This window comes from Mesitornis unicolor, unplaced genomic scaffold (genome assembly GCF_000695765.1).
Source record: "Mesitornis unicolor isolate BGI_N332 unplaced genomic scaffold, ASM69576v1 scaffold16869, whole genome shotgun sequence".
NCBI classification, from domain to species: domain Eukaryota; kingdom Metazoa; phylum Chordata; class Aves; order Mesitornithiformes; family Mesitornithidae; genus Mesitornis; species Mesitornis unicolor.
Genome location: NW_010205366.1, coordinates 3849 through 31559, shown reverse-complemented (window position 1 = coordinate 31559; position 27711 = coordinate 3849). Strand labels below are relative to the sequence as shown.

At 42.4% G+C, this 27711-nt stretch overlaps 1 protein-coding gene across 1 annotated transcript; it reads left to right on the top strand.

Annotated features, from left to right (window-relative positions):
• The first annotated feature begins 468 nt into the window (after positions 1–468).
• Positions 469–26496, top strand: LOC104546089 (LIM and senescent cell antigen-like-containing domain protein 1). The gene is made up of 10 exons (XM_010191381.1): positions 469–745; positions 2541–2700; positions 8952–9018; positions 10827–10947; positions 11803–11952; positions 13115–13265; positions 21684–21776; positions 23180–23228; positions 25346–25421; positions 26259–26496. Exons 1-10 carry the CDS (start codon positions 564–566, stop codon positions 26371–26373), a joined length of 1164 nt encoding a protein of 387 aa, XP_010189683.1. The 5' UTR covers positions 469–563; the 3' UTR covers positions 26374–26496.
• Positions 26497–27711: the final 1215 nt, after the last annotated feature.

The window sequence follows — 27711 nt, the reverse complement described above, 5'->3', positions numbered from 1 at the left end:
ACTTAGAATACACAAGTGGAACATTAAAGGAGACCATATTTACAGTGTAATTAATATACTGTAACATTAAAGTAGGTTTTGCCTAATTAGAGAAGTCTTCTCTTCATGCTTTCCACTGCTGGTTTGCCCACGATAAAATATTATTTGAACTCACCCCCTCCTCAGCAGAAAGTAGCTGCAGACAAGTTTGGTGGTGACTGTATTTGCTCACATAGGTTACTCACAGCACAGCTCTCCTGGGCGGCTTTTGTCGGCAGCCGGCAGCGAAGCCTTTCTCCAGCATCCGAGTTTGCACAAGGTCCTGGCAGGGGAATGCGCTCCTCCACTCGCAGCCAGCGTCAGTAAATCACAGCGTGACAGGCTCACCGCCCCGCCGCTGAACTTTTAACTTGAAGCTTGAGCAGGGCACTGAGCAGCTCTGGCTACATGACACGGAGCTGAGAGAGTAAATCACTTTGCTGGGAACAAGGGGAAGTCCAGCAGCTCGCTTTGCAAGCTTTGCCTACAGCTTCTTTGCACTATCAGCGCACAACATACACACCCGGGAGAGCAATTAGAGAGAGATGGACTTCCAGCACAGAGGTCACCCTTACTCCATCCCAGAGGATGAAGAGGTTGCTCACAGGGTCGCACCTGATGCCCACAGCTCTGTGGGAAATGAAGGCGAGAAACCGGTGTCGAAATTGCAACGTAGGCACAGTGACATAAAACTCTACAAAGAGTTTTGTGACTTTTATGCGAAATTGTAAGTTCGTTCTGTTCAGCTTTGGGGTGTAACTATGGTGACATTGTTGATGTATTATACGTTTGTATTTTACTATCTGAGCTCTGGGCAGGCTGTGCAAGCCATTCCTTAATGCAGCCTTTGCCACTGTCCTGCTTGCTGCATTGCCAGTTGTAATTGTCAGCTGAAATTTAAGCTGTTGCTGTAAACTTCATCATTAATTGTGTCAGAAATCTTTACCAGCAGTTGAAATGGGGTTGGAATTTGTCAAGTAGTCTCTCTGACTTGAGGTTGTTTGCCTGTTATTTTGGGCAAATTGATAAACTGCTTCACTAATGCAGAAGTATTATGTACATCGCTGTTTTTACATATGTGATGTGTTTCAGATTGAAGTGAAGTACTTTTGCATACTGGGGAGGAAAGCTTTATGCTTTCATTTGTTTTTGAACTTTGTTTCATGTTTTTGCTTGGGTTACACTTTGCGTCTGACAGCACTTAACAAGAAATAATGTTATGGCTTTAACATCTTTGTGCTTGAGAACTGTTGAGGTGATGATGAAAGATCCCAGTTTCTGTTGTGATTATTCTTCATTTAGATTGCTGTGGAGGATGGGTGAAGTGACTGAGGTTTCTCCTCCGCCCCGAAAGCATACACAATCCATGGTGACCATCACTGGGCTTTATACTTAACCACAGTTAATATGTATAGTCACTGCAGTTTGTCTGTTGCGATAGTATGACATAGACCATTCTCTGTCCGATCTTTGTGAAACTTGCCCACTTGTTTGATGACTATTTGGATACTAGTTACTGTTTTCCTTTTCTGCAAAGATCTCTAGAGAGAGAGAGGGAAAAAAAAAAAGCCAGCTAATAATAGCTGGTCAGATGTGACCTTGCATCGGGCTCTTCTGTGGGGCAGCGTAAGAAACAGATAAAGCACATTCCTTTTCCAACCACGTGCCAGGTGTTTGCTTGCTCCCTCAGATACTGTGCAAAGGATGAATTCAGTTCCTATTGAACCTGGTGGGAGCCAAGATGTCTTACCCTTGGGGGAAAGGCTTGGCATCCTGCAGAAGACTGAGGGCTCTGCCCTTACAGCAGCAGTGTGATTGCTCTGTTCTGTATGGGAATGTGTGTGACCTAACTATGGCCTGACCTCCCTGAGATGAACCCCAACAAACCTACCCAAAATCCTGTTACTTCAACCTAAATTTGTATAGTTATTTTAAGCTATGCAAAGCTTATAAAAGGAATGTTTGCCTGCTCTGGTTTTCAGTAATATCTGCCAGACTAGATACTATACACTGTTTCACATTGCTTATTTAGAGCCTTTGAACCAATGTCATTATATTTATTTTAGGATTAGGAATTATTTTTGAATTATCATTTATATTTTCCTGTGTGCTGTCAGTCCTCAATTATTGTTAGTATTTGCTCTTGTTTTCTGTAATTCTAATGTATTTTGTCATTTTTATAGTACTTCTTTGAATTGCCTGCCTTTTCTTATCATAAAAAGCCTGCAAATGTATCTGTAGTAATTATATTTCTGTTTGGTTTTTTTGAATTGCTAGTTATTAGAGTGCATTGCGGGGGTTTTGTTTCTGAAGAGTTTGGGAGCAGGGTGAAATGGCAGTTTTATTTCTGAGGCGATACCACAAGTCATTAAGTCCATTGCAAAACTTGCATTCATCTGCCTAGCATTAGGCTGATGCAGTTGGCTTTGAGGGACAAAAAAAAGAGACGCACAACCAGTTTTGTTGCCTATTTGGGCTAATTTTCTTTCTGTTTCTTTTTTTTATTATTATTTTTATGACAGCAACATGGCGAACGCGCTTGCAAACGCCATCTGCGAGCGCTGCAGAGGTGGCTTTGCCCCTGCCGAGAAGATCGTCAACAGCAACGGTGAGCTGTACCACGAGCAGTGCTTCGTCTGCGCCCAGTGCTTCCAGCAGTTCCCCGAGGGGCTCTTCTATGAGGTAAGCCCCTGTCTCCCCCCCGCCTTTGCCTTGTGCCTCCTTTCTCATACAAGAAGTAACTACAGGCAAATCGGTAGCTTAAAAAGTTCCATGGCAAGAATGGGGCTCCGAAGGGATATGCCTAACAGAGGGAGAAAATAGCAGAAATGTTTCTGTGTGTTTCTGTGTTTCTCCATTTCGGAGGACATCAGTGTGTATAACCTTATTCAAATGTGTAGCTTCATATTATCAGAGCTGAGAAAAGAACTGCTGCAGATTTCTCTCTCAGTGCAGACTTTTTTCCCTGAAATCTGTCATAGAATCATAGAATCACAGAATGGTTTAAGTTGGAAGGGACCTTAAAGATCATCTGGACCAACCCTCTGCCATGGGTAGGGACACCTCCCACTAAACCAGGTTGCTCAAAGCCCTGTCCAACAATCTATATATCATACCAGAAATACAGAGAAAGCATACTTTTTACAGGAGAACAGTCATAGAGAAGGAAACCCCAGCATCCTGCAGTCCATTGGATGTCTATTGCTGAGCTGACTGAGGCCAGCACAGCATGTGAAAAGTCAGTCATAGAGATGACCTGTAAGTCAGCATGCTGAGATCAGGGTGTGCAGAGAGATCAAACCAGACAGGGCCTATGTAGAGTCTCAAACCAGACAGGGCCTATGTAAGGTCAGCTCTAGGTTTAAGGAACCGGAGCATTCAAAATTCAAGCAGTTCTTACACACTTTCAAGGGTTAAAACCTGCTCTCACTCATATTTCTCAGCCTCAGGTAGGCTGCCCTCAGCTCAGGTGGGTATTTTGATACCCATGTCATTTTCTTTTGCTTTCCCCTATCATGGAGGTTCAGGATGCAGCTCAGCTATCTCAAGTACAAAGTGGCTTCAGTGAAAGCTTTAGACTAGTTCATAAAATAGGAAGTGACTGGTATAAGAAAGGGTAGATGATGTGAGACAGGGAATTACTGTCTGAGAGATAAGGTCCCACTCAAGTAGCTTGTAGTCCAACTTACAGTAGTAGTAGGATTTATGTCATACTGTGGTCAGAATAGGAAGGTAAGCAGTGTGTTAAAAGCACAGTGCTCTGCTCTCACGTACAGTGTGCCATCCTTGTGGCAAGAGCACAGCAGCTTATCTTCCACGGCAGTATTTCTAATTTTGCAGAACTGTGTTGACGAGGAGGGGCTGAGGGAGGAGTGTGTACTGGAAAAGAGACTGGCATAGCAGGTTCCTGGGGTTTCCTTTCTCTCACCTTGTTTGAGGATCAAAAGACTTCAGTGCTGTAAGCGATAGTGTTGCACAGATTGTGGTACATGAGCCACTAGTGTTGCATAAGACATCAAATGGTGAGCTGCAAGGCAATAGCAATTAAAAAACAAACCCCCTAGATACTTATGCATTACATTGCGATTGTTAGTATTGTTGTGGTTTAGGGCTGGGCCGGCCACTAAATCCTGGACAGACGCTCTCTATTAACCCCTCTCCCCTCCCCAGAAGGGAAGAGAAAAGAGAATAAGGGAAATATTGAGGGTTGGAAAATAAACTAACAGGTTTAATAAAACAATAATACTAATACTACAGGATAATAATGTAAATAAGAAAATAAATGTATACAGATATGTACAAATATATAAACAAAACCAATATAAAATCCTCCCCCCACCCTCCCCCCAATGATGAATACGTCACCTGCAGAGCCGGGCACGGGAAAAATCCCAGACCAAACTCAGCAGCAGGTGGGAGCAGGATGCAGAACACACGAATCAGGATCAGCAGCAGATGAACTAGCAGGGTTCTGCTCAGGCCTCGACCTCTGCAGGATCAAGATGGACAGAAGGGTCCAAGCTGGAAGGGCTCCAAGATGCAAGAAGGGTCAAGATCCTCGTGATCCCTCGGTTTTTATACCGAGTATGACGTATGTGGGATGGAATACCTAGTTGGTCAGTTTTGGGTCCGCTTCCCACCCCGTAGGCACAGACACAGCACCCATGATGAGACGACTGACCTTGAGCATATCTTCCAGCAGCACTGTTTGGGAAAAACATGCTGCTAGTTTTCAGCAAGTTCAGCCACTTAAAAGAGACTGAGCTGAAAAGTAAAATCACTAAATAGAAAATTAGTTCTATTTAGTTCAAACCAGGACAAGTATATACTGAGCTGCTGCCTGCTTGCAGGCATGGTGAGGAGTCCTGATGTGCTAAGACCCAAGGCAAACATAAAGTGATGCAAATGTTTAAAAACTAAAATATTTGTAACTGTGTTAATAGAATTGTCTTAAAACAATAAAATTTATTTTCTCTACACAATAAGTACTTTATTCATCTTTTTTCTGACTCAAGAAACAGTGTGACAATCCAGGGACCTCTTTCAGAAAGCTGAATGGTCCTTTGTTTGAGATAGAAGTTTGAGAAATCCTGTGCTAGGCAGCCTGTATCTCCTAGAGGATGGAGGAGGACCACAATGGAAAGAAAGTATTACATTTCCACCTAATCCAGGAATATTACAATGTCTCTGTTGCTCACAATGGCCATATCTGAATGTCCTTGGCAGGGGCAAATATCCTGGTGGTGTTTATATGTATTTGACGTAGGCATTTTGTTTCCTACTGTTAACATTCATATTCATATTGGTCTTTGAGCCCTCTCTGCCTGCAATGTGATGCTCCCAGTTAAAGACAGTAAGTTAGAAGTGACTGTCAATAGATTGCCCTGGGAATGAAAATAGCCTCAGGTACTAAACATGTTTTGGTTAACATTGCTAGGGATTTTTTCAGGCTGCATAGACACTTCGTTCTTGAGAAATGTCACATAAAATGTGGAAAGTTTCAGTTAGGAATAGACACTTTTTGCCACAGCTATTACAGAAGTAAAATAATTGTGACGAAGATTAAATGAATACGTAATGACTTGTGTGTGGCTTGAACTTCACATCACCCGTCTGCCTTTAGCCTTTCTAGTGTCCACCACAACATCTTACCATTTCTCTCTGCACCAGCAAGTCTGCTGCTGTTGAAGAGAGGTACTTTCTGGTCTGTTTAAGCCCTCTGACAGCCTTCAGGCGATGGCTTATAAATCTTACCCAGCCTTCCTCCCTCATCTATACTGGCCTGTCCTGGAGATCTAGAGAGTGGAGAGCTCAGTGGATATCTGTGCTGTCCCAGCCCTCATGCCTTTGGGGCTCTTTCAGCTGGGAAATCCATAGCAGAGCATTCTCATTTGTTTCTGCGCCCTTTAGAGTGTCCACACATGTCCCACGCTTCCAGAATGGCTCTCACCTGGTACCGAAGTGATCAGTGAGATGATAGCAGTGGAAACCCCAACATGTTTCCTGATGGTGCTGCTCAGCAAGAAGAGAGGACAAGGGCACAGCTTGCTTTTCTTTCATTTGATACCTCTCCACAAGAGATGGGCACATACTGGGTGATAGTGTTCGGGGGAGAGGGAAGGGACAGCCCTAAGCATGGGCTTAGGTTGGCCAAGTGCTCAGGAGACAGCTGACAGTGCTCTGAGGACTTGAGATGATCTGTATGGCTGTCAGCAAAAAATGACTGGAGAAGACAGGCAGAAAGGATATACTGCACTCTTAGAGAAGGTGGATGTGTTTGGAGGTGTGGCCAGGTAACGTGTTTTTCAGAGCAGGTTCCTTGTGGGTAAACACAAGCATTGTTGGTCACCCTGCATGAGTCTGTGTTTATTCTGTGTCTGGTTTAGCCAAGCTAGCGTTTCTTGGAAATGATTTCCAGCTCTTAGCAATCGGGAAGTCAATTATTCTTCCCCTACCTATCACAAGCCTTGCAAGGTTCCCTCAGTTAGTCATTAAGCTGCTTATCACATTTGCTGTCAAACGCTGCTGTGATAAGCTTTCACGCTCTGCTCCACAGGGTGGAGGGGGCTAAACTTGTTTGGCTCTGTGGGTAGGAATTCCGATGCGGGTCTCCTGCACTGCGGGACACGTCTCCAGGCTGCCTGCAGGGACTCCAATCAGCACAGCTCACTGTGGTCTGGCACCCAAGCTGAGCCGCTTGCAGGCACGAGCGGAGCCAAGGCAGAGCAGTGCTGGGAGTTTGCACAGTGTAGCAATAGGGATCAGCTGTGCTGGTCTAAGAAGTATTATAATAATATAATACTCTTGTTGTTGTTGTTATTATTATTAAATAAAATAATATGGAATGGCACATGACTTCTGTGTCCTAAATGAGATGGAGTTCTTTTCAGTTTTGGAGGGTTTTCTGAGATATTTGTCATAAACTGTAGGAAGATGCAGCTGCAATGCGCTTGTCAGATTCGTTTCTATTCCAGTTGCACCTGGAGTGCTTTCTTAAATAGGCTTTCCCAGAAACCCTCTTAGAGCAGCGGTCTTTAAAAACTCAGGTTTTGTGCATGTCTTTCTGCTACGTTGGCTAAAACTGTGGAGATCAGCGGGAGTTTATGTTGTGGTGAAATGTTCTATGCAGAGCCATTTGACACATGGACCTCCAACATACAACATTCGAGTGACCTTGCTTTTTAAAGTATGTGCTGTGGGATTTGCTGTAGAAGCTCAAGGCTTTCTCTGACCAATGAACTGCTGGGTCACCCACAAAAGCAGCACAAATGAGCTAAGAAGGTTGAAAATATAAACAGGACTGAGTGGTAACCAACCTGGCTAATGCAAACCAGAGGGGAAGGAAACCTGTTAGGTCCGCCCAGATCAACATGGGGTGGCTCTGAAATCCAAACAAACCAATGCATCTCCCATTGGACCACCTGTTTACACAAAACAGGAAGCTTTCAGATTTTTTTCAGTTTTAAAAGGATTTTAGCCAGCAGGAAGCAAGCACAATTCTCAATGAACTAATAATTTCCATTGCTCTCTGAGATAGCAGTAGTCATCTCTCAATTTAAAAAACCCAAAACCTCCAGTTAAAAAGCCAATCTGTTTTAGAATGTTACACTGGACAAACACTTGATAAATTGCTAGCAAAGACTTCTGGAAGAGTCTGTATTGAGCATGTGTCTTTCTGTTCTTAGTAGGTGCAATTCAGGTTGGGGACAGGAATTAAGTTTCTGATCTCAAGTATCTAGTGACTTCTAGAGTGTGTCTTAGATTCCCATCCTGCCACTGGCTCTGTATATTGCACGAGTAATTACTATACCTATATTGGTTTTGATCCTTGGGATTTCATAGTATAAAACAGGTAATCTTGAAGTACATGGCTGTATTTTCTGTTTGTGCACCAAAACTTAATTTGTGGATAGTTATTTTATGCTCATTGCATTGTTTTGTGTTAGACCCAGTAAAAAGAAAGGAGTGGGGTTTCCTGCTATACCCCCTTTTCCAATGTTTCAAACTGAGACATTCAAATCCAAACATTTCATAGCATACCTAATATTGTCTGTCTGGTTTTGACACGCAAGTTGGCATGTGTGTCTAGTAATGTTGTGCCTGAAGGTATCTAAACCTTTCCCTTCATTTCAGGACATACTTGCCTACATGTTTTACATATTCTCCAGATAAGTTTCTAATGCAGTGCTGTAGAACTTTTTTTTATATGTTTGTTTTCTTTTTTCCTATGTGAGCTTGAACTGCAGCTGAACTTCTCTAAGGTGTGAGAAAATTCAGATCCAAATCCAGATCCCCTAAGATTGGTTCCCTATTTCATCTGGTTGATCTAGTGAACTTGAAATTTGGATTTGGTGATCTGAAGGTTCTTTTTCAACCTAAATGATTCTATGTTTCTGTAAAATACACATCAAGAAGGAAAAACCTTTATTTTCCTTTCTGTCTGGGCTGTGCTGCTCCATAAATTGCAAAGATTTCTGTCCCTGGGCGTTCTTCCTCCTCCTGTATTTCCTTCAGCATGCTGGGTTATCCTTGCAGGAAATGTAGAGTGGAAGAGAGATGAAACAGGTTCAGGGAAAATGCTTCCCCCAGGAAAGGTTTTTGTTAGTTAATTTCCTGCCCACAATTCGCTTAGTCTCATCGGAGTTTCAGCAGTCTGTCAAAATTCAGATATCTGTTGTGATGTAAATGGGTGACGGAAGATGCCTCACACTCTCGGCAATATTAGAAGTATGATGCACAGTTAACACTACATGCTAACTAGTAGCTAAATTGAGGTGGGTGGATTTAATGCCTAGCACATGGTCTGTGTTTTTGTGCAGCCCCTCGTGTTTTATTACCTAATTGCATCTTGGAAACAAACTGGTATGTTACAGCATTTGTGTTAAGGGCATGCTCCTCATCCCTGTAATGCTCAGATTTTTTTCCATTTGCAGTTTGAAGGGAGGAAGTACTGTGAACATGATTTTCAGATGCTTTTTGCCCCTTGCTGCCATCAATGTGGTAAGTTTTACATCAAGGTGAAACGCTTCACACTGATCCCAAATGGGACTGTCACTGGGGTGACAGAAGATGTGCAACCCTTGTGTATCTTCTCTGGGAGGTGGCCCTGCGTGGCTGAGCATCTAAACTTCCAGAATGAACTAGACTTCAGAGAATTTGGGAAGCTGCTTTTCCTAAAGATCATCAAACAATGGTATTAAAAAAAAATGCATCATTTGAGTGAGTAGTTTAGCTGTTGATCCAGTGGTCCAATGAACAGCCATTCATGACTCCTGGTTGTATGTATCTGCATGCAGGTGCTGATGCAGCTGAAACCCTGCAACAGGTCTTTGCCATCTGCTTCGACTGTTGCAGCCCACCCATGCTGTCTTACTCCATTAGAAGTGGGGACAGTTTTTACCATCTAGTGTTATAATCAATTGATGAGCCAACTGGCTTCATATTTTTGAAACAAATAATACCTTTAAGGCTTCAGTGTCTGATGTCATCCCTAGGTAACACTGAGGGCTGTGTTTTATTTGCCACTATTGATGTAAATGTTTTCGTGTCTGCTGTGCTGTTACTGTTTGCAAGGTTTTTCCCCCTGTGTGTGACACATAGTGCTCGGGCAGGGCTGGGAAGTCATTATTTGGCTATTGCTTAAACTGGTCTGGAAGCTCTTGTGTTTCTTTGGCACCTTGGCGAAGCGCTAGGGGTTTCACTTATCTCAGTGAGGCCTTTCCCTTGTGTGGAGGGAGGAGTTGAACACCAAGGGAGAGGGAAGCAGATGTTACAGACCTTTGAATCCAAAGCTGCAGATGTGAACAAGCAGGGGAAGAGGAAGAAAGGGGTCAGTGATGATTTCTGAGCAAGCCTGAAGTACCAGGAAGTCTTGCTGCCTCATCCCTTCCACCAGCTGGCCACTTCTCTCCTTGTGCTCCGCTGGTTGCTCCACAGCCCCCTTCCTTCCTCCTCTTCCTGCTCCCTTGTGCCAGGGCCTCATCTTCTGCTTCCCTGCTCCTTGCCTCTAAAGGCATTGGGTGAAACCTCATACCTAACCCCTTGAGATGCAATGTGCTGCTCTTCCCATGCACCAGAATCATCCACACACTGCTGACATACACTGGTGTTATGCCCTAACACTGTTTAGGCAGAGCTCATGAACTACAACGCCCAAATATATAATGACTAAATCATGTGTGTGGTGGCCATGGCTTCATTGCCGGTGCAGTACAGTCATCCAATGCTTGCAGAACAGCAGTTCTCACACTTTTTTAATGCCATACAGGACAGGACTCCTCATACTAGGTCAGAAGTTGTCTGTGTTGGATTGACTGTTCTGCAGCTTCACTTTGCAATTTTGACTCTGTTGGGGTTTTTTTGCAGGACGTCCACAGTCACCCAGGCTCAGTTCTGTTGTGCTTTGAGTATAGAGCCCCTTCAGCACTTGGTCCTAGTTGAGTAGAAACCACTACTATGTACAGAAGAAGTTAAAGTTGTTGTCTTCTAAAAGAAGAGAAATGAAAAGATGATTAGGACACAAGAAAGCCGTATTACATAAAGAATTCCATATATTTCTTAACAGTTCGAGAACAGAACAGAAAGTCCTCTGTCAGCAAAGATGTTTTCTTCTGGCCCATAGCAAAATACTCCCAAAGAAGTCCAAATTTCATAGTTTAGAACCAGAAATGTGATTCTGAAAGCAATATATCCTACCAGATTTAGGAGGGAGGAAGAGGATGAGGACATCATTGTAGCAATTCGGCTGTGAGTTTCTTTTAACTTTGTCTAGCATGGTATTTAACATTCCAGTGTTGTGTTTCTTACAGGTGAGTTCATTATTGGTCGTGTTATTAAAGCTATGAACAACAGCTGGCATCCAGAGTGCTTCTGCTGTGATATCTGCCAGCAAGTATTGGCCGATATTGGATTTGTCAAGAATGCTGGCAGGTAGATCCTCAATCTTCCTTCTGTTACGGACCATGAATAAAATGAACTGAGAGAGGGGACTGAAAGGTTTTGGTTCCTGGAGCTTTTCAGCTGAAAAGTGTCTTTTGTTAGGAAAAGGTGTAAAACTGCAAAAATCACAAAATTAAGAATGGATATCTTAAAATATACACTTAAAATACTAACAATTTACTTACTTCAACATGAGATTTCTTAGCAAACATGTTCTCAACCTGGTAACGTTTTGGGACCATTGTGATACATAATACGAAAGAAAACATGCAGATACAGAAGCATTGTCTTTGTTTTTTTAATACCAGTTTTTACTTTCTTTTTCCAACTTGGATTTCCAATTTTGGCCTAGTTTGGCACCTTATTTATTAATAATTGTTTTAAGTTCAGTGGGACACTTCACAGAGTAGGATATTTTTACCAGCTGTGAACACAAGAATGTTTTACAAGTGGATTCTATGGCCATTGGCTTCATATGTATAGTATTATATACATAGTTATTTACAGAATTAGGACCTGTGTGGTCATGCAGTTTCCAATCTAAATTTTTAAGGTTTTGAGAGTAAAACATTCAGTAGTGAGAATCTATCACAAACTTTATTTTCTTGGTTTCAACACAGTTCAAACTCAAATGAGCTGAAGAAATTATATCCTTGTGGTGACTGAAAATAAAATGATAGGGCTCCCTCTTCTGAACTTGGTTTGCCTAACAAGGAATTTGTTTTAAAGACTGTTTTCTCTCCGGAAAAGGCTGATTGAAATGAAGTTCTAATAGATTTTTGGAATATATTTTGCACTGTGGTACCTGGTACCAGTACTTACCTCTTTTTTTTAATGCTTTTTCAGACATCTGTGCCGTCCTTGCCATAACAGGGAAAAAGCCAGAGGACTGGGGAAGTACATTTGCCAGAAGTGTCATGCCATTATCGATGAACAGCCCCTCATATTCAAAAATGATCCTTATCACCCTGATCATTTCAACTGTGCAAACTGCGGGTAACTTGAGTTCTGCAAAGGAAAACAGGAAAACGTTTATTTGCTTCATCGATTTACGTCTTAAAGTGAAAAACCTGTCCTGTGCAACTGGCAAGAGGGGCAGGGTTTGAGTGCCTTGTGGCCAAATGTGTGTCACTGCTTTTGGGATGGTGGAGTTGGGCCTTGAGTTCAAACAACAGCTGACCTGTCAAGGAGTAGTGAAAGGCTGAGCTCTGCAGGACAAGATGGTACCTTAGGAAATAGAGACACAGATCATGGTTTCTGTAGCAGCAAAATGGTAGCTTGTTATTCTTCTAGGAGAGAAAGATAAGTGGTTCTCTTTGGCTGCTTGAGTTACTGTCTTGCCTGTGTTATTTCTTTTTAATTGAGTGGCATGCAAACTTTGTTCTCTCCTTTTAAAGCCTATCTTTTTCTTAGTAGCTATCTCCCACCTCATTTTATCAGCTTTTGCAACTGCAGTACATGAAGCTGCACATGTCTGCATCATGCACTGATAGAGAGAGAAGGGTCCATTGTAGGATATAGTACACATTAGTAGTTGTTTGGTTTTGGTGCAAAGGAAGCTATCATTTCAGTACCATAGCAAAGGCTGCTTTGAATAAGTTGTGTCAGTGACCACCAGTGAGAGCATTAGTGAGTACAGTCACATTTAATGTTTAGCTGTTCTCAGTATTCTAACCGTGCAAATTACTAAAGATAGAATATATGAGATTGTGCAGTTGGCAATGAATAAACATTGCTAGCTCATGTGGGTCCATAAGTTTTCTTTCTCTGAAGTTTGATACCACAAGGAAAATGTACCTAGTTGCAGAGTCCTGTACATTTTACTTTCAGTTACAGTTAAGCAAGTCTAAAATAAACTGGTGACAAGAGTGTCAGACTATAAACCAAACATGTCTACAGCTTGCACACACATATTTGTGCTACATGACCAGAATGCAGAATGACAACAGCTCAGTGGCTGTTTTCGGAGAGATTTAGTGGGTCTCACTTAGCAGCCTGTTCTCACTTTACTGGGATCAGTCTTGAACTATGTTGAACTACGTCATATTTGCTGCTGCTGCATTACTGTAGTACAAATGCAATTTCTAAAACAGATGCTAAAAGTTCTTTCTTTCTTTCCAGAAACTCTCATGCTCTTAATGCGTTTACTTTTGAACAGGAAGGAACTCACCGCTGATGCTCGTGAGCTGAAGGGAGAGCTTTACTGCTTACCTTGCCATGACAAAATGGGTGTCCCCATCTGTGGGGCCTGTAGAAGACCAATTGAAGGCCGTGTGGTGAATGCTATGGGTAAACAGTGGCATGTGGAGGTAAACATCAAATGATACATTGTCTTTTACAAATGTAAATACTTATCTGGGGTTTTACTGATCAATTTCAGTGAAAGGATTAGCAAAGTATGTAGCAATGATTAGTAAATGCCTTCTCCTAATCCCATCTTCAACCTTCTTGTGGCTGATCTTCCACTGTGAAATAGGAGTTATTTCCTACATTACAGAGAGCTTTGACAGTTAAACTGAAATCAGTAAAAGGAAATGCTGTGAGGTCCTTACAAAAGAAAATTTCAGAGTGCAAAGCAGTACATGTGGAAAGGCAGTAAAATTCTCTGGCAACCGTAATATTACTGAGCATCATAATACCCTTATGTCTTCCATAGTCACCTGCCATATAAATATCTCTCAAGCACCTTACGTGAGAGTTCATATTTCAAGGCAATGTACAAGATTTAGTTCCACACCTTCCATTAAAATTAGGAAGATAAACAGTTTATTCTTTTTGTCATTTTTAAAATCTCCTCCAGCAAATGCTTTCTTCACAAGAGTGTAATGATGATGCACATTATTTAGTACCTCTTTGAAGAGTTAGGGGAGCTCCAGAATACAAACACAGTCTCCATAGGAGTATGATGAATGCTGCTTCTTTATTGCAAAACACAGTTGCAGTTCTAGTCTACAGCAGGGTTCACGCAGCATAAAACAATAATATCCTTGGTTCAAGCATTCTATTCACGCGCCTCATCTCGAGTGATGATTGGACGCACACAATAAAGCATGCGATCCTCTTGGTTTGCCTTGCGGTTTCAAGCTTCCTGCCTTAGTTCCTCATCAGTTACTTTCTTGCAACTTAGTTCCTGATTTCAGTGTGATCAAGGACACACTGTCCTTCTCAAACCCTGGATTGTTCACACAGTCCCATAGCACTTTATGGCCTTGTTGTTCAAGATACGCCTCTACAAGTCCCCCTTTTTCTTTTTGGACAATCCAGGCTTGCTCCACTAATCGTGACATCGCCTTCTTAGCACATGACAACAAACATTCAGATATTAAACATCCTACTGTAATTACTATTATGAGGGTTAGACCCTTCTCAAGCAACACTCGTAAAACTGACTGAGCCAGTCTCCAAGGGGGTCATTTGTTTCTTTTAGGTTGTGCAGTTTATCTTTTAGCATAGCCAGCTTTTTGTGGATGGACTCAGAGTGATCCAACAAGTTCATACAACACATCCCTTCAAATTCATCACACCCATGTCCTTGTGTAAGCAATAAGAAATCAATAGCGGCATGGTTTTGAAGCACAGCATGATTAACACTACTTACATGTTGCGATAGCTCATCTAAAATTTGGCTAGTGGTGTTCAATTCGTCTTTAGCCCAACATGCTAACTATTTGAAGGTGGTCATGGCCCTGGCTGCAGTAGCTCCCGGGACAAAAAGGGAAGTAAACACCACTCGAGTCCGTGACCAAAATATTGGGTTTTCTGGGTCACGGCAATCTAACTCGTGGACGCTTCTTTTGCTCCTCTGGGTTTTGTTTGAGGCCCATCGCATGAGTGCTGTCAAATTGGGATGGAACAATGCCAATTTCCCTAAATAACACGGTCCTCCATGAGGGCTTGCGGGGATCCCGTTCCAGGCCCGGTCCCCACATATTAAAAATATGCCTGGCTTTCGAGCAGGCTTCCCAGTTTGGTTAAACCAGGAATAAAGATTGTTAAAAACTTCATTAGACTTAAGGGCGGAATCTACGGTTGCCCAGAAATTCCTGTTTACATTTAACTGTCCTTGTGTGGGGGGATCAAAGCTAAATGACCCAGATTGCTTCCCTATAGCCGAGGCATTAAGACACCCTAATAAGTCTAGTTCTTCCGGAGGGGACGTTAGGGTAATGTTTAAACTATTCCCAATTTGTGCTTGCTACCCTCCATCTTGTTGCGATGGGGAAATCCCATAACCTGTAAGAGTCATATTTGCTATGGTAAAGTTCAACATTGACACATTCTTGATATACCCTCGGAACTCCTCTGGTCGCCACACAGGGGTTCCGATTAGACACGTGCGAAATGGGTTCCCTGGGGTGGCCGAGCTTAAACACACGGAATCTTGGCCTGTTATGTTGGCTAACGTGACCTAAACATTAGCTCTTGGTGAAATTTTGCTCAAGAGTCTGTTCATAGTTACTCTCCATACAAGCTATGTCTCCCAGCAAACCCACCATGCTGTTTTCTATATCATTTCGTTTGTCTTGGTCTTCTTCTTCTTCTTGTTTATGGTCTTTGGGTGTCTGCACCACAGGTCGCGTCCGCTTGCTCGGCACCCAAATAGGTCCAGAATCTGTTAAGACACAAGTGTAGCCTCGGCCATTAAAGAGCAACGTGCCTGGTCCTGTCCACACCCCTGTTTTTGGGTCTTTATACATTAGCTTAATACTAGACTCGTTCAGCTTTATCTCTTTCCCATAGTGCAGCATAGCTGGGGGTATCTCTTGCTGCCCTGATATACTCAAAAAATTTAAAGTAAACAACACTTTATAAAGGCGGATGAGGGGATCTGCCTCAGCTTCTGATTTTTGCTTTGCTAAGACCTCTTTGATGGTGCGATTGGCCCTTTCTACTATAGCTTGTCCTGTAGACACATGAGGGATGCCAGTAGTATGTTTGACACCCCACCTTTGTAAATATCGGTTTACCTTCTGGCCAACATAGGCAGGTCCATTGTCAGTTTTTATGGTTTGTGGGACTCCCAAAACCGCAAAACAGGCGGAAAGGTGCCGAATCACGTGAATTGCTTTCTCCCCTGTTTGCGCAGTGGTCTATATCATATGCGAAAAGGTATCCACTGTAACATGCACATATTTTAATCTTCCAAATTCTCCTACATGTGTTACGTCCATCTGCCATATTTCACATGACGCCAAGCCCCTAGGATTTACCCCCAGGCCTAGCAATCCACTGTGTTTGCTACACTGGTCACATGCTTTTACTATCCCTTGGGCGTCTGACCAAGATAACCGGAACTGTCTTTTTAATGCTTTGGCAGACTGGTGAAACATTTCATGACTCTGCCGAGCCATGACAAAAGAGTCTACAGGGGCTTGCACAGACAAGGTAACTAAAGCATCCGCTCTTGCGTTCCCCTCCCCAAGGCCTAAGTTAGTTTTATGACTCCTTATGTGAATAATACAGCAAGGAGATGACCGCGCTTGCAAGGCCTTCTGCAGTTGCAGAAACAGCTGTCCCAATAATTCTCTTTTTGGCGGCCGAACAACAGCATCTTCAATTCTTTGCACAACTCCCACCACATATAAGGAGTCTGAAACTATGTTTAGGGGCTCGTTCGGCCATTCTGACAGAGCTCACAACACAGCTTTTAGTTCCAAAGTTTGTAGAGAGTTTTGGCTAATGCCCTTGATCTTATGATGGAGCCATTGATTTTTGTCTCTCCATACACAAACCGCTGCCAGAGATTTTCTCCCTGCATCTGTAAAAACAGTTTGGGCCTGTGGAAGAGGTTGGGATACCACTAGACGCTGTGGCCGCCATTCGTTCTGTGCAACAAAGCGAAGCAGTGGATGGTCGGGCACTGCAGTTATAATGCGCTCCGGATATTCCAAAAGGGCAAGCTGCAAATCTTCTGAATTTGCCAGCAGCCACTCCAGTGTATCTGCATTCATCTGGAGGCTAATACATACTGGTTCCTGGCCGCTGACGTCTTTGCATCTTGTTCGGCCTTTTTTGATCAATTTACAAATCACTTCCGTCCGTTGCCAAATGCTTTTTGGAGCAGTATGGGGTGGAAACAGCCACTCCAGCACCGTGCACTGTGGTTTTTGCCTCCTCTGCAAAATTTGTTGAGCCTGCTTGGCACTTGTGGGTGATGGGCCGCTTTCTCCCCCTTTTTCTTTTTGCCAAGCAGGAACTTGCAGCAAGAAAGCAAAAGATGAATCTTTCAAATTGCAAAGGAGGATAGATACAGGAACGTCCGGTAAGGCTCGATTAGCTACTGCCGTGGTAACTTTCATGCTTAATTGATTAAAGTATTGTGTATGTGCTGCGGACCACGGCACCAAGGCTGCAGGATCAGTACCATGTAACAAGACAAGGAAAGGCTGTACGTCTTGATTGGTTAGACCTACTAAAGGCCGAAGCCATTGCAGTTCCCCTGTAAGTCGCTGGACATCGTTTAATGTCTTAATGTTCTGATGCAATGCTATTTTCTGGGGAAATACTGAAGCTCGAAACAAGGTCCAACCTAAATATTTCCATGGTTCAGTTCGTTGGACTTTTTCTGGTGCTACGACAAGGCCTTTTTTTTCTAGTGCTACTGTTATTCTCTGTAACGTCTGTTCTGTGAAGGGCTGTTCTTGACTAAATAGGATGTCATCCATATAATGATAAATAAGGGCATTAGGCATTTCGGTTCTTAAAGGTGCCAGTGCCCATGCAACATACAACTGGCACATTGTGGGCGAGTTTTTCATGTCTTGCGGAAGCACCTCTCATTCATATTGCTGAGCTGGGCTTTCTTTGTTTATAGATGGGAGAGTAAAAGCAAAACGCACTGTATCTTGAGGTTGCAAAGGTATTGTAAAAAAGCAATCTTTTAAATCAATCACCAAAATATTCCAATCTTGTGGCAACGTGGTGGGCAATGGCATACCAGGTTGCAACGCTCCCATGGGCCACATTTGATCGTTAACTTTACGTAGGTCATGGAGCAATCGCCATTTGCCACTCTTTTTAGGAATGACAAAAATAGGTGTGTTCCACGGCCTAATAGAGGGCTTAATATGTCCGGCCTGTAATTGTTCTTGAACAAGTTGATGGAGCCGTTCCTTGGTTTATCAGCCACTGCTCCACCCATACGGGTTCATTAGTTTTCCAAGAGATGGCTGGGGTAGGCAGCTCCGTAGCAGTGGCCACTAAGCAAAATCTTGAGAACTGGGAATGGTGATAATGGCCCTCACCTGAGCTAGGACATCTCGACCCAATAGGCCCTCTAAGTCTCCAGGCAGTGGCATAACATATGGTCGCAAGACAACAGAGTGTCCCTCTGGTAGTCGAAGCAACACTGGGTCTCGGCTCTGCAAGGGTCTTTGGCCACCGCCGACTCCTTGCACTGCATCTAGAGCCGGGATTAATGGCCATTGTTTAGGCCATATTTTTCTGCTGATTATGGTGACATCCGCCCCTGTGTCTGTCATAAGTTTTATTTCACAGCTTTGTTGACGGCAGGTGAGTTGTGCTTGTATCATCGGTCTTTGTTTCATCTGTTGCACCAGGTTCACCACCGTGTTGCCTGTGGAGCCAAAGCCTTGGTTCCCCCTTCGTGAGCTGCAGGACATTACATCTTTTTCTAAGGCAGCTTTTTGATATATCACTAATTATGCTACTCGCGTCCCCTTTTTTACTGTCAGAGGGGGACATAAGGCATAAGCGGCAATCTGTATTTCTCCTGTATAGTCCATGTCAATTACCCCCAGTAATACGATGAGGCCAGCTGTACCGGCTGATGAACGGCCTATGAGAAGAGCGCCAACATTGCTTTCTTCCTTATAGATGGGCCCGGTCACACCCGTGGGAATATGCTGGACTGAGGAGTCTTTAAAGGTGATATCTATTGCTGCTGCCAGATCGATTCCCAGGCTTCCCCTAGTTGCAGGGGGGTTGTAGCTGTTGGATAGTGTTGGGTCGGCCATTTGTGTCAGAGCGCGGGGCCCCCTCACGCTGTTAGCCCCGTTTTTTGTCCGGTGGCATACTGTGGTAGCATGAGTTTCCTTTTGGCAATTATCACACCACACGGTGGCAGTACATGCCTTTCTATAGTGTCCATGACCACCGCAACGATAACACACACCAGAGGCAGTTTCTGGATTTCGATTCTTTTGTTGCATGTTTATTTTTTGAGCCGCGGATGCTAATATATTCCTCGTAGATCTAACAGTGGCTGCAACAGCATTAGCCATTACTTTACTCTGTTGTCCTTGTTCAGCTCTTAAGGCAAGTTCCAACATATCTCCAACGTTTGCGTCTTTGGGTAAAGTGGCCAATATAGCTTTTACTTTAGGATTAGCATTTTCAAAGGCAAGCATTTTAAACATTGTTTGTTTAGATTCCTCTGACATTCCTGGATGTGCCAACAGAGCACCAGACAAGCGATCAATAAAGTGTCCATAGTTCTCTGTCAGCCCTTGCTTAATTGTTGTAAATGCTGGAGCAGGAGTAGAGTCAGGAACTGCATTCAGGGCTTGTCTAGCCAGGCTAGCTGACAGCTGGAATAACGGGAGTGGAAAACGTAATTGCCAGTTAATGTCAGCAAATCGCCCTTGTCCAGTTATCATATCGGCGGTTACACCATTGAGCAAATCAGCAGGATCTCGGGGTCGCATAGCTTCCATCTGTGTTAACCGCTCCCATTCCCGCGCCCAAATTATATATTGGGCGGGGGTTAATAATACTCAGGCCAAGTTCTGGCAATCAAATGGGGAATTGGCATCGGCTGTATAAATCCAATCCAAAACAGCTCGCGCTTGTTCAGATTTAATGCTATTTTCCTTTACAGTTTTTATGGCCTGTTGCAAAATTTTCCAATCGTGTTGCTCATATTGAGGGCCATTGGCCCCAGTTATAACAGGACAGGCCATATTGCTGACAGGATGCCAATCTCCCTCTAAGATAGCATCTTTGATCACACCTGACCAACGGGACACAGCACGAGATGCGGGCGGTGCAGAGGGGGTTAAAGGATTTTGAGTTTCTGAAAGGAGTCGCTGAACGGAGTTGTGTGGAACCTTTGATGGAATAACACCTTCAGCAAACCGTTTGGCAGTTGCTCCGGCATAATTGTCAAGTTTTTGAAGCACTTCGGCCACTTGATGAGCTAGCTCTTTAAGCCCTGTTGTTTTCATTTCCATAACAGAGCAGGTGGATAAATCCTCATCGTCATCATCAGGAAGTGGCACTGCCTGAGGTGGGGCAGAAGGCTGTGGCAATTGCGCCGGAGCAGGTCCCCCCATCAGGGTCTCAGTTGTGATATTGATCTGCTCAGGTGGTGCTGGGGGGGCCGTTGGTATTGTGGCGGGTGGCGGCGCAGGAGGGATATTAGAACCAGAACCGGATTCCAGGGGAGTAGCCATCTCCGTGGGTGGTGTTGCAGCAGCGCCTGCCAACTCCGCTACAGTAGAACACTGTTGGCCGGTCATGCCTTTTATAGGACGCAGATAGCCCGTTCCAAACAAATTTTCTAGTCGGCTTGGCTTAGGTGGAGGAGGCGGGGGGGGAGGCCGGGTGGAGTGCAGCAGCTGCTACTTTTGTCTCTGCATGCATCTCTTTTAGCGTATTTATAACAGTTCTCCATACAGTTCTAAAGCCCCTTATATCTTTATCTTGATCTGTTAGCGTTAGTTCCCACATAGTGTCACCTAAATCCCGCCAACAACTCTCAACAAATAAGTGAGCAGGCAAACACAAATGTCCATGCTCCCGTGCCCATTCTACCAACTTGCTTAAAGTTTTTTCTGCTACTAATTCTCCTCTCTTTGAGAGGATGCTGAACAATAGCTTGATGGCTGCCGCAAATTCCACTTCCATATTAGCAACTAAAAAGGCGGGGGAAAATTGCGCTGATTCTCCTACCTCCAGTTGCTGAGACTCGGGTACGTCCACGCCTGCTCCCCTCCAGCTCACGCTTCCCGATCGTGGAAAGACTTGGAGCCTCTGTGCATCAACGCCGTCTGCGTCTCTCTACACCAGCGTTCAGTCACTCAGTGTCTTGCCGCTTGGTCCCTGTTCGGACGCCAGTTGAAGAGTTAGGGGAGCTCCGGAATACAAACACAGTCTCCACAGAAGTATGATGAATGCTTCTTCTTTATTGCAAAACACAGTTACAGTCTACAGCAGGGTTCACACAGCATAAAACAATAATATCATTGGTTCAAGCATTCTGTTCACGCGCCTCATCTTGAGTGATGGTTGCACACAATAAAGCATGCGGTAGTCTTGGTTTGCCTTGCGGTTTCAAGCTTCCTGCCTTAGTTCCTCATCAGTTACTTTCTTGCAACATAGTTCCTGATTTCAGTGTGTTCAAGGACACACTGTCCTTCTCAAACCCTGGATTGTTCACACAGTCCCGTAGCACTTTATGGCCTTGTTGTTCAAGAAACTCCTCTACACCTCTTCATTCTGTTCATTGATAACATAACAGAATCCCTTTTCTTGTTTTTTGTTTTTTTTAACTTTTGGATTAAAATACTGAAGACATTAAAAGGCACATTATTTTAGTAGTCTAAATGTAGAAATAAACAAGTTTTAACTGTCCTTTTCAAGATGGCACAGCTAGCTCAGTAGACTTCAGTCATGCTCAGTACTGGCCTTGGTTGGTTCACTTTCCAGAAAAAAATACCATTACTTCCAAATAATAATTTTTAAATTGTATGTCATTTTCTTTGTAGCATTTTGTTTGTGCAAAATGTGAAAAGCCATTCCTGGGCCATCGTCATTACGAGAGAAAAGGCTTGGCATATTGTGAAACCCACTACAATCAGGTAAGGTTACATATTTTAAAAACTGGTGCTAAATGGTGAACAAATAGATTGGTTTTATTAGATAGAGACAGAAAACCACGGACATTCTTCTGTTTTCTTATAGGCACCTGTGGGTGCAATGCCAATTAGCAGACGTTCTATTGCAGTTAATTCATACGCGTTTCTCTATACATTAGTCTCGAGGAGGAAGACTGCATTATTTCCCAAAGGCTACCCAGGACAATCAGTATCGAGTTGTTCTTCAAGCTTAGTGGTACTTGAGTAGAGCTGTTGCAAGCTTTTACATGTCTGTGAGATCAGAGCAGCTAATGACACCCAATCTTTCCCAAGAAGCTAAAGATTTGCCACTCAGTAGCTGCGGTTTTAGACCTAATGAGTAGCGTGGTTCTCCGTAGAGCTGCTACTCTAAGCTGACTGTGTGTTAACAGGCACCGCACCACCCAGATCATTCACTGGACTGCTGAAGACTGCGAAGACTAAATTTGTCAGAGGACACCACCTAGTGACCACTTGCATTTATCTAGGGGTTACGTACCATGGTACCATCTCTCTCCAGATTCCCTTAATTGTGTAGTCCAGCACCACCCTGTATGGTGCTTTTTTATTTGAAGCCATCTGCGTTGTGCCATGTCCACATCTTTGCTTGTATAAATACAAGAGTAGGGCTTACATCTGGGAGTTGTAAGACATCTACTAATTACAGATGGATTTTTAATTTGTCAGTGATGCAGGGCAGTGTTGCTTGGCATGCTGGGAAACAATAAATCCCATGACATTGGTAGTAATAGTATTGCAGCCATGATGGGGCAAGTACACATATACTTGTATGGCACAAGAGCTGTATGTAGAGTGGGTGTCTTCTACTAGGTTAACTACTACATCTAGAAAAAATACATGACATTTTGAGCACTTCTGCATTGTTACATTGTGGAGAAATGTTAAAGCTGGAAATAGAATGGATCATTTTTGGTCTAAATTTTCACCTTTTTTAAAATAACATTTCCTCACAGTTTTTTGCCAGAAACAGCAACGCATTGTTCTAGTCATGCATGTAAGTCCGAATGTTAAATTGGCTGATAATGACGTGTACGTGACACCGATTGCTGTATTTCAAGTGTTCAGGATTAGAGAAATGTTAAAACAAAACAAAGTCATTTTTAGAGGATAAAACAGATCTAAGCAAATTTTTTCATCTTTAATATTGTAAAGACTTATTGTGATGAGATGGTGTAAAACATACTTGAAAAAACAAACCAGATTCACCAGCATTCTCTTTATTTCACTGAAATAAGGAAGAAAACTATTGTGCCCGTCAGCTAAAATAGAGTTATTTTGTTAGTCTGAGAAGCTACCCTTGATAAAATTGTTACATTAAAAATTCATTACTTCTCTTTCCTCTTCAGCTGTTTGGTGATGTTTGTTTCCATTGCAACCGTGTGATTGAAGGTGATGGTAAGCACTTTTCTATTTCCTTAATAGTCTTTCTGATGGAAGTTCTCTTTAAAAGCGGAAGTAAGGGGAAAGCAGCCCCTTGCTGAATCCTTCATTGTTCTGATTAAAACAAAATCAGCCATTCTCTTAATCGGACATTAGGTTGGAGCTGGCGAGTCAGAGATCAAATGGTAAGAAAACCTTACAGTGAGTGTTTCAAGATGGTGTGGAAGGTCACACAGGGACTGAAGAGAACTCTGGTCAGGCAGATACTGTTTAGTGACATGCAAAGGCCAGGGACGCTAGGAGATGCACAGAGGTGGTTTCCTGCCCCACTGACTTTAAAAAAACCCACATGAAACTGTGAGGATGACCACACAGGCATCTCCTCAAACAAATTTAGGGATCGTGAACCAAATTTGAAAAAGTATTTAGATACTGAAAGACATGGGTGGGCACTGTAAGGGTTTTTTTTTAAAGTGCCTAGTTTCCATTATTTCAGTTTGGTTCATAGAGATATTTACCTGTCTATCGCAGGCACATGTCTTCTGAAAATCTAGACTGATGATAATGTCACAAAACAAGGAAAGATCGTATTTGGAAAGATGTGTCCTATAAAGGCAGAACTGGAAGCAAGTGTTTTAACTTTGAGGGGGTGGGGCAGGGAGGCTTGAGGAGGTGGAAGTGTTTTGCAGGGGGTTTTTGGACAACCAGCTATGATAAAATGTGCCTATTTACCCCTGCCTGAAGTAAATACTATAATACCAGTGTTAGCCTCACTTAAGCCAAAGGCATTAGCAAAGTGGGAGGAAGCCTCTAGCGTGTAAAAAGAGACATAAACTAGTTTATAGCCCTGTAAGTATAGGGTGAGACCTACATGCCAGAGATGTGCTTTGCCCATATTTTCTGGACTGGACTATACCTGCAGAACGACAATCCAGAAGGCCTTGGAGGAAACAATGTCCTCCTCTTCATTAAAATTCTTCTGGAATGAGCAGAACTGGATTTGAGGTGAATGAATAAATTCGGCCTCGTCTGATGACTACATCTCTTCATGTTTCTAATTTTACACCATATAATCTGACACCCAATATTTCTTTATTTTTAATGTATGTCTTGAATTATTTTACATTTCTTTTATTTTTTGCACACACATTTGACACTGCTGTCACAAATGATGAGTATCCAGTTGTTTTGGGGTTTTTTTGAGCAGCGGTTTTTCAGGAGGCTGTCTGTGAGTGTCTTCCAGAGGTTGCTTGGGAGAAAAGACTTTCATCTGAGTCATACTCTTTTGGCAAGTGGTGGAATAACTTTGCTTCTGTGGATATGCTTGCCCCATGGTGCAGGAAAAAAGCTCTGTCTGGTTCTGTTTGTTGCTGAGAAAATGCTGTATTTTATAAGACAACCATTGTCCTGCATCTCCTAACTTAGATTAAGAAGAGAGGAAAATTTTGTCAGGGAAAAGTGAAAAGGTGCTTTAAAAGACAAGAAGAACAGAAAATGGATTGAGATACAGAACAAAGAGAAAATAGTTACTTTCTTTCCAAAGCAAAGAATAAAAATATATCCAAGTTGGTCTTGATCAAGTAATTTATCCCATTAAGTCTATCAATATTTTTACCTTAGTAATTCTGATTTACCAGCAGTGTCCTGACTGCTGGCTTCACGTTATCTTCTTTGGCTGTGCAAGAGCTGTTGTTGATGGCGCTGCAGTCGGACTGGGAGCTGGGAAATGGAACTGAATGAAAATTTGAACACCTTCTTGCTGGATTGCTTTTCAGCTGAAATGGTCTCCCGATTAAGTTGGAAACGCAGCCTCATAAAACAGTTGCCTGAGGTCAGCGTGCTGTGAGATGAGGTGGAAGCAGGCAACAGGAGGCAGGAATAGGTTAAACTGGTCTTGCTCGTGAGCACAGTTGTAGGTACCCTCAGAGACAGCTTTACCAGTGCTTCCCAGTCCTGCTGCACTGCACTCACATGGGCCTTCCCAGCCTTGCCGTGTTACTATGGTCCTTGATACAAGAATCAAATAACTGTTCTTCATGCCTCATGAATGTGGGAGCTTAAAATTTTCGTAATACCTTTTTTTGTCTTTTCGGTAATGCTAATGATTTCTCTTTTTTCCCCCATCACCCTAGTTGTGTCTGCTCTGAATAAGGCGTGGTGCGTGAACTGCTTCGCTTGCTCAACTTGCAACACTAAGTTAACACTCAAGTAAGTTTATCGATAAGTGTGATCCCTTCAAAACCTATCGGTGGCTATCTGCAAAGTGTAGCTGTTGTTGTAGTGTAACTGTTTATGGCCTGAAAAACACAGAAGCAGAACTTAGAAAATATCTGCCTTTTTCTTCCTCTTGCTCCACTTACTAATTTACATCTCTTTTAGCTGTCTTTTCAGGTCTTCCTTCAGTTACTCTTCTTAACTCTTCTCCTCTTCTGTTCCTTATTTTTTCTGTATTTAACTCTAAAGGGATAAATTTGTTGAAATTGATCTAAAACCTGTCTGCAAACACTGCTATGAGAAAATGCCAGATGAATTTAAGCGACGACTTGCCAAACGGGAACGGGAAGCAAAGGAAAAAGAGAAGCAGAAAAAGAAAAAGCCAATCTGTTTGTAAACTTTTTTTCCTTCTCACCACCACTTCTGCTCCTTTCTTCTTTGGTCAGTGCTAAGGATGCTTTTATTTTGAGTTTTTGCATGAATTTATGCCAATCAAAACTAAAATATTTTTCACACAACTGCAACTTGAAATATTAACTTGTTATTCTGTTATCTTTCATTTGGTCTGTTTAGCTCTACAGTTAGGTTTGGAGGGCTTTTTAAATGACACGGTTAATAAATATGGACACTTGGGTAAAAACTGCGTAACTCACTCAACAGGGTACTGTAACTACTCTACAATGTATAACCTCGTGAAAGTAACTTCATGTGTATGTATAAACTGCAGTTGTAATTTTTTGCCTGCGCATGTTTAATAGGATACTTTTAAATTATTTTCTTTTCACTGTCCCTGTACTAAAACTTTGTCTGGATTTTGCTTTGTTGTTTTAGGAATAAATTTGTCGAGTTTGATATGAAGCCTGTCTGCAAAAAGTGTTATGAGAAGTTTCCTCTAGAGCTGAAGAAAAGACTGAAGAAGCTAGCTGAAACTTTGGGAAGGAAGTAAAGACCTCATCTGCTCTCCCCCTCCTTTGTGAAAATCTTATATATATTACTCCGGGAGGAAAAGGGGGGCTGCTTTGAGGCTGCAACAAATGATGGTGTATGCCTTCTATCAAACTGAAATATTCTCTGTTCTCGATACATATACAAGTATGCTTATTTGTTGATGAACAGACCGCACTTCCAACCTAAATTCAATACCAGCTCACCTGAAAGGTTCCTGACCTCAATCATGCAGTTGAGCTGCTGGAAGTGGCCCATTCTGCACAATAATCTCTCTGGAAATTTAGAGACACAGCAAATTTGCTTTTTGTGAATTTGTGAAATTTGTGAATACCTGCAAAAACAAGCTGTGCAAATGCGCCCAACTTCAGGGGCGTGTATTGTCATTTATATGAATGAAAGTATTAACCTTCATATTAAGCATGCACACAAGGGACTTGGGCAAGAAACCAACACACTTTGCCTCATGGAAAAATTCACGGTTGGTTTTCAGGCCAAGTCGTCTCATTAAAGGAGCTTTGTTCCAAGTGGTTTGAAAAGTATCAGGTTCCTAAATACAGTCACAGTATGGATGACCTACTTCTGATAGATAATGCTTACATGGTGAATTTTGGTACATCAGGCTTAGCATGAAATACCTATATAAAATGTGTATTCCTATTGCAAGAAATGAGCATACTCAGAACTACTTGAATTTTGCTATATTCCACTCAGAATAACACATTAACTTTTATATATGCTTTTGCATTCTATTTACTTTTTGTGCCTTATTCTGCTGGACCATACATAACAGTGTTCCATTAAATATATATATATAGTTTTATTTTTTATTGCCTATTTTTATGCAGAAACTATATACAAGGTATTTTCCAAAGATAACATACTTTGCCTTAATTATACAGGACATGAGACATATTTTATTTCAAATGTGAACACCTGAGCTTAAAATTCAGCTTCTGAACTTCACTAATTTTCAGAACAATACTGAAAATGCTATTTCAGTTAACTGGCAATATTGCTTTTACACCTGTGTGTGTAAATATACAAGGTTTGATCCTGCTAGGATCTGTTTCTTTAGCCATCCTCAAGAACTGAACTCACAAATCGTCAGAATTCCTTATGACATGCATTTAATTATTTTATACTATTAACTTATATCCACACAAATCTGTTTTATTCTTCCCTTTCTTATAGAAAATACAGTTACTTAGGACTTCTGGATGGTACTACATTATGAAGTACGCAAACATTTTTTTAGTATTTGGGACTTAAACAGATTTTATGTAATTACATCATAGGAAGTAAAATTCTCTTTCCTGTTTATGAAAAAATAGTTGCT